General features: G+C 52.7%; 2 protein-coding genes across 2 annotated transcripts; one reads left to right on the plus strand and one right to left on the minus strand.

The window, feature by feature from the left end:
• Nucleotides 1-2461: 2461 nt before the first annotated feature.
• Nucleotides 2462-3427, plus strand: ASPACDRAFT_43922 (uncharacterized protein; the record flags this gene model as incomplete). The annotated part of the gene is made up of 1 exon (XM_020201342.1): nt 2462-3427. One exon carries the CDS (start codon nt 2462-2464, stop codon nt 3425-3427), a length of 966 nt encoding a protein of 321 aa, XP_020055596.1.
• Nucleotides 3428-5647: 2220 nt separating this feature from the next.
• ASPACDRAFT_29970 (camp independent regulatory protein) lies at nt 5648-7015 on the minus strand (the record flags this gene model as incomplete). Its single annotated transcript, XM_020199690.1, has 1 exon — nt 5648-7015. One exon carries the CDS (start codon nt 7013-7015, stop codon nt 5648-5650), a length of 1368 nt encoding a protein of 455 aa, XP_020055597.1.

Consider the following 7015-nt stretch of genomic DNA (forward strand, 5'->3'; position numbering starts at 1 on the left):
ATCTCCTGGAGTACCGTCGAGTTGCCAAGCAGAGTCGCTGACACCCAGTGGCTCTGCGGCGGTACGAAGCAGAAGGCTGTCTGCACATTGCTTAGGAGTCATTCGGCGAAGGACTCTGGCGTTGCTGCTTTGGATGTGCTTCATCTGATCATCGAGTCTTCGCATGCAGATCCAACCCCTGCTGACTAGAGAGCTCAGTGTTTGGTGTGGTTTCTAGGTTCGATGATCCCAGGCACTTACAATCAAGCAGAGCATGTCAAAAAGCGGCCACGGCGGAGATCGCAAGAGGCCATCATGTTGTTCGAATCAAACATCTGCTGCGTGAGATCCGATACTGTGACTGGCCAGAATGAGTGCACCCGTGGCTGGTGAATGGTGCAAAGCCCGCCATGAACAAGCTCAAATGAGGAAATGAGACCATGTTCACAAGCTTGCTCATATCCGAGTTGAGCTCGCTTGGAAAGTGAAGGCACACCGAGACTCCATGCATGACTGCTGAGACCAAATAGTTGAGAACACGGTGCGTAGGGTAACCGAGTCTTGAAGTGCGCACCCAAGTATATCAATGCAGCCGTCCCTGGCTTTGAGTCGAGAAGGACCGCGGGGAATGTATTTTCGCCTCTCAATTCATTGAGGTAGATGTTCATTCTCTCTATTTGCAGATTAGATAAGCCCGTGTACCCAGCTTCTTCTTCTTCTTAGGGAGATCATTGAGATATGGGGCAAGCACGGTTACTGATACGCCAGAGACATCCAAGCCATGTTCTGAGAAACATCTGCCTGAAAACATTCAGTACTAGAGGGGCCACGGGACTATATACAATATCGGACTTACCAGAAAGAAAAACCATTCTGACTACCTTGAAAGCTATATCATTCTTTTGATGTTATGGACCTCCATTTGATTTTCATACACGCTGGCCAGTCTGAAAGTCAATCCAATGGGAGTCGAAATACCATGTGTCAGTGAGAGCCTTAAGGAAGAGTCTTTGGACAAGAGGGAAGGCCCATAATCTGGCGCATCTTGTCTAGGCATCGAGAACACAGCGTGGTCACTATGTGCTAGGCGTTATTCCCGGTAAAGCCTGCTGCCTATCGACACCAAAGACATCTGGTGAGCAGAGAAGTATAAGAAAGACCAGCAGTCTCCAATGCTGAAAATGACCGGCATACACCAGAAATCTTCAAGTAGACGGAATGCTACAATCATCAGCCACAGGCTCTTGCAATGTATCGCATATTGACGAAGCCCCTAGCACAAAGTCAAGGCATTGGTACCGCTATCTCTTGGAGGTCTCGGCATCATTGCCAATCGTAGTCCACAATCCAAAGATGAAGATGTCGCTCCTACATACTGTCGTACAATCACGAGTAGCGTCACTCTTCAGCTGAGACAGAGCCACTATTGGATTCAACGAACCACCGCGAGGTCACGCTTACCAGGTGAGCCCGACATTCAGCTGATTCCGCGCATGTGTTACCTCCATTCCTGGGCGGGCGGAGGTTGAAGCCAATGATGATGGAGATGCGCGGAGGCGAGCGCCTGGCAAATGACCTCAAGTTGAAAGGATGCTGAGACTCTGGGTTTGGCTGCTATGGTTGGTTTGGCCATGGGCAGAGCATTGTTTCAGTAAGTGGTTTTCTTTGTCTGTGCAGTGCTCCAAACACCCAATGGCCATCGAGGTTGGGGCGAGCAGTCGCTGCCTGCAACGGACTGAGGAGTCATACTTATCCGCTCATACTTCTCCGCTCATACTTCTCCGCTCATACTTCTCCGCACAGACAGACTCTTTGAGGATGTTCTTTGTTGATTGTATAGAACTGAGGTATTCATCGAGAGAGTGGGAAATATGACCTATTCTTTCTCAGGTGAGGACCGTGAGGTGGACAGATCAAGGCGGAGGCGCCACTTGGAAGCGGCCCGCATCCCTTCCCTCCCCCCACAGCGCGCTGGCCCACTTGCCAATCAGGCACCCAGCATCAAGCGACTACGGCTGAGGCCACTAAGTTACTAACCAAATGCGCCATCTCAGCTTTCGTGCGTCAAGTTTTCCTTCAAAGCTAGCCTTACAATCGCTTTCTCAATGGCAGAGCAGAAGAGGCAGAGACAGAGACAATTTCGTCATAGGACCCGAAACGGATGTCGAACTTGTCGGTCTGTAACCACCCCTCGAACTAGAACCAAACTGCGCCCCCGGCTCGCTTTTACTGATCCACAGCCTTCCCGATCTGCAGAGCCAGGCATGTCAAATGTGATGAGACACCAGGTGCGTGCAATCAATGCACCTCCACCGGATGCCACTGCGAATACGATGCTAGCCGGTTGCCACGCATCTCCGGAGCAATTGCAAGGACTATCTGGCCGCAGTCCGTTGTACAGATCGCCCCCACTGCCCGACCGGATACCAGCACCGACGAACAACGATGCTTTAGCATCTTCTTCCACCAAACGGCGCCCAGGATGGCCGACTGGTTCAATTTAGAAGTATGGCAGCGGATAGTCCTGCAGATCAGCCATGCGGAGCCGGCCGCCTACCACGCCGCCGTGGCTCTCAGTGCGCTTCACGAGGATGTCGAGATGCGCGGCCTTTGCCGCGCTGGCAAGCAGGGTATGCATGATTCGCATCATCGCTTTGCGTTCGAGCAGTATGGCAAAGCGATGGTCATGCTCCGGCGACGCTTGGCGTCGAATGATCCTCAGGTCCGGCTGGTGGCCTTGATATGCTGTATCACTTTCATCTGCGTCGAGCTGCTCCACGGCAGCTACAAGAGCGCGAGCGTGCATCTGCGGAGGGGGGCGCAACTCGTGGAGCAGCGTGATGGGTACTGGAGGCATCATCCGAGACAAGGCTCGCTCCCTACCGCACAGCTCCGCTACGGGTCCGCGACCGAGGCTGCCCTGGTCCAAGCCTTCATGGTGCTCGATGTGCAAGTAGCACAATACGAACAATCAGATGCCCTGACGCTTGAGCAATCGACAGACCAGAATGCTTACCCGTCTGTGACCAGCAGCCATGGCAGCCTGATGCATGAGCAATCAACAGACCAGGATATATCCCTAACTGGGTCCAGCAGCCTTGGTAGCAACGCATTTGGAAGCCTCTTAGACGCTAGACAGCGAATCAAGATCCTCATGAGCAAGCTATCACAGTTCCGAGGGTCCTGCGAAACTCTTCTGCATGACAACGCAAAGGAACCGGCCGTGGTGCAGCGGGCGACAGCACAGCAGGACATCATGCTAGCTCAACTGAGCGAGTTCGCGGTATCTTTTGAAGAGCTTGTGGCGCGTCGTGATTCTGGCTCCTTGACTGAGGAGGAGAGGCGCAATATCGCCCTGTTGCGCCTGCAGCATCTGTCGTTGCTAAAGCTGGTGGATATAAGCCTGGCCGCTTCGGAGGTCATTCCGGATCGCACTTTGTCAGAATGAAACAGACCAATGGGATCGTTAAGACCTTCTATACCGAGCCTCGAAGCTGCAGCCAGAGACAGAAGTAATCTCGAGGTTTGAAGTTTTGAAGTTTGCTGGTAGCTAACTGGTAAATCGGACCAGTTCATCAAAGAAAGGAGCGCAACAATACAATGGAGTCATCAGCACCTCTGATATGAATGATTAGATAGTGTCAGCCAATGTACGAACTCGGGAAAACCCCAACTCATCAGATATACCTCAGCGGCATTCGATCCCAGGGGCGGTTCCATTGTGTGTGACTGATCTTGGACCTGAACAAGGTAACGAGCTGATTTCTGCCGGCACCACGACCGCATTTGAAGAGGATAGTGGTAGTGATCCTACCACCGTTCGGTGACAGCCATAAATGAAGTCAATTATGTGATTGCTGCAGTTCGATTCCACGGCAATATGCCCTTTTCCAAAAGAGATAGCATGTAATCATTTATATGCCGTAGTGTCCGATTACAAGCCTTCCATCCGAGTCTCACTCGGACCGTGCAGGAGGTGTGGTTACTGATCCGCAAAGATCGAGTCAATCGTCCAGGCTTTCACGAAATGCCCGGCCGTTGACGCTCTGAGCCAAGGCAGGGCTGCAGATGCCGGTGATATATCCGCCCCTTCTGGAATGACTGACTGATAGAGGTGCGGATAGCGGGCAGAGACAACATGAATCCTCTGCGACTGTCCTCCCCGCCCAAGTGTAACTGCACCAAACTAAAGAGCATGACCATCTCAGCCCCCGACCCCTTCTCCAGACCGTGCACCATGGCTTGGACATTCAACGCATGTAACCAGTGAACGCGGGGAGAAAGCTCACAGTCCACGACCCGCAGTTCTGCTCCAGCTGCGCCTCGACCAAGTCGCCTCGTCAACAGCGTCGCAGTCAACCTAGCGTTGCCTGTGGACGACCACCTATCTTTTTCAGGGAATGTTGATTGATAGAGTAGAGTGACTGCGGCAAACAATGCCTGTGGCTCTGCGGCTCAGCCACATACAGCACACCAACATATTCCCAGCTGGTAGCAATTCGATTGCGGGTCTCTCCCTCCTCTGTTAATAAACCCTTCCGCGGCCATTGGTCCGAGTGGGTCGGCGCTGGGCGGACGTTACAGCGATCTTCAGGGACGACTAGCCTGAAAAGCAAGCAAGCGGGGGACGTGGTGTTGCAGATTTCAGCTGGGTAGTCGACGAATTGTGGTGGAATGATTAAAAGAAGTGAAGGACTAGACTAGGCAGATTTGTTTCACCGCTTGTAAAATGAGGAGGACTGGATTAGCGATCCAGTCATGTGCCCGCCATCCACTCAGGGACTACTAGCTATGTACATCCTCAGCCAAGTATCCTTCCTATCTGGTCTGGCTCCACCGGGGCAAATTGATCAGGGTTATTTCCAAACATATATTCTCAATTCTGAGACATACATTCTGAAAAGTAGAAATCGGGCGAAAGTGGGCGTAAGTTGGCACTTGTTTCAACGCGAATGAAAAGGCCCGGAGTTATCGCCGAAAAGAATGAGGCCACTCGATATTGCAATATATCTTTTGATTAGCTTATGGTTTCGAATGAGGCCAGGCGCAAACCTGGAAGCTGGTTGTGCATGGACCCAGTCGGCGTGCAGATGAGCCTGCGCTATACTATAGTTGTCTGCCGAGACAGCAGGTTTGTGCTAATTGATAGCAAGTGGAGTTGACCTCATAGACAATAATGACGGCAATGCTACAATGACTACAAGGACTACAGGAACCGTGGGTGTCAGGTGCAGGAGTTTGCAAGGTGAATTTGAAATGATTCTTGAATTCGACGTTATCATCATGACTAGTCACCGGACTGACCGATCCCATTGCAATTCTCGACCTCAACGCAGGATTGAAAAGAAGTCACCCGTGACATATAAAAAATCCCGCCCATGCTGTATAGTAATGCACCTCTTTATACAACGCCAATTCCGTGCAAATGAGACCGAAAACAACACCATAAACCAGACCGAATGGAGAATAGAAATAATGTCGTGGGGCTGGGGGACATGACCATTTCAATCTGAACAGCTCACCGGGTGCAAAATGCTAAATCATGTACAAGAAACAAGGGATATAAGGCAGACGTGAGAAGATTGATGCTAGCGACAACACAACGAGGTGACGACAGCTTGAGAAAATGATGAGTGATCGTGAGAAATATATCTCAACCATTGGCTGCTTAAGCTGTGAAAACTCGATCAAGTTGTCTGAGAGCCCGCATGTCTTCCCCACCGAATCCGATCTTCTCGCTAGGGATGTCCTTGGGCCCCTCCGCTCGCCCTGTTGCCGGAACTGGAGGAGCGGTGATTGAGGGTAATCCGCCAGACGGTGCGCCGTTCATTAGAGAACCAATGCTGGGTACAGCAATGCCGGAGCTATTGGGCTCGAGAGGCTTAGAGACCACTGCACTCGGGGGAGGGATATGAATAGCGTTGGATGGAGGCTGGTTCAAAAGCCGGGGGCTCCGCACAGCCGGGCCAAGGCCGTTGCTGTGTGACAGAGGATGTGGTTGCGTGCGCGGAGATGCACGTCGAATATCCGCGTGGTGTGCGAGCTCTGACGGGCTTCGATGCAGCATCTCGTGCGCTTCGACTGGTGTGCGTGGCGACCGACTTGCAAGCATCTGTACAGACGATGGGGGCAAGGCCGGAGGCATCGCAACCTCAACCGCATGAATTGGTCGCTCGTGGGGCGTTTGCAAACCGGGGGGCTGCGGAGGTGGCGGTAGAGGAGTACCAGGAGGTAAGGACGCAGGATGATGATGATGAGAATATGCGACATGACTACCGGCCGGAACTGGAGGTAGATATGAGGGATAGTGATGAACCGGAACAGGCGGGGTGGCCAGGGGAGTTGGTGGCCACGTGTACGACGTCGTGTATGGGGGAGCATGCGTAGCAGCGGCGCGAGCATACGGCCCCATCGGATGCGGAGGTACGTAGGCTGCACCGGCCATGGGGCCACGAGTCACGACAGGAAGATTCTGCTGATCGTTGACCGTAGATTCTGGGTAGAGACCCTTCTGGGGTCGAACATGTCGTAAGGCCGGATCTGTTGAAGGTTGCTGGAGATTGGCAGCAGACGGGTGCGATCTTGAGTAATAGCTGATGAGATGGAGATGCTGTCCGGTCGAGGTGGTAATGCTGAACGACTGTTTCATCAATCCGTCGGGTTTGTATCGATAGCCATCAGGTCCTTCGTCCACGCCGTCCCCCCGATCGTCGTCGCTGCCTCGCGCACTATCTGGGGTCTTGCCCCCTCTTGACATTGTCGTTTGTGCCACACCTGTTCCTCCTCGCTTACCCTCCATTTCGCGATAAGTTAGAAAACTGCCAGAGACCCGGCTCGCACTCCAAGATTTGCCATCGGTCCATCTTCGCATACCCGCCTCCCTTTCATCCCAGACAAAAACTGACCCTGAGCGGATTAACTGACGTTCTTTTTCCGACAGTCGTCGTTGTACTCGGGGGAGAAGGCCAATGCGACAAGCTTCGAAGAGGATGATGGCGTCCGCTGGGGTGCGGACGTGGCCGTGATACGTCTCCAT

The sequence above is a fragment of the Aspergillus aculeatus genome (assembly GCF_001890905.1).
Source record: "Aspergillus aculeatus ATCC 16872 unplaced genomic scaffold ASPACscaffold_9, whole genome shotgun sequence".
Taxonomy (NCBI): Eukaryota; Fungi; Ascomycota; class Eurotiomycetes; order Eurotiales; family Aspergillaceae; genus Aspergillus; species Aspergillus aculeatus.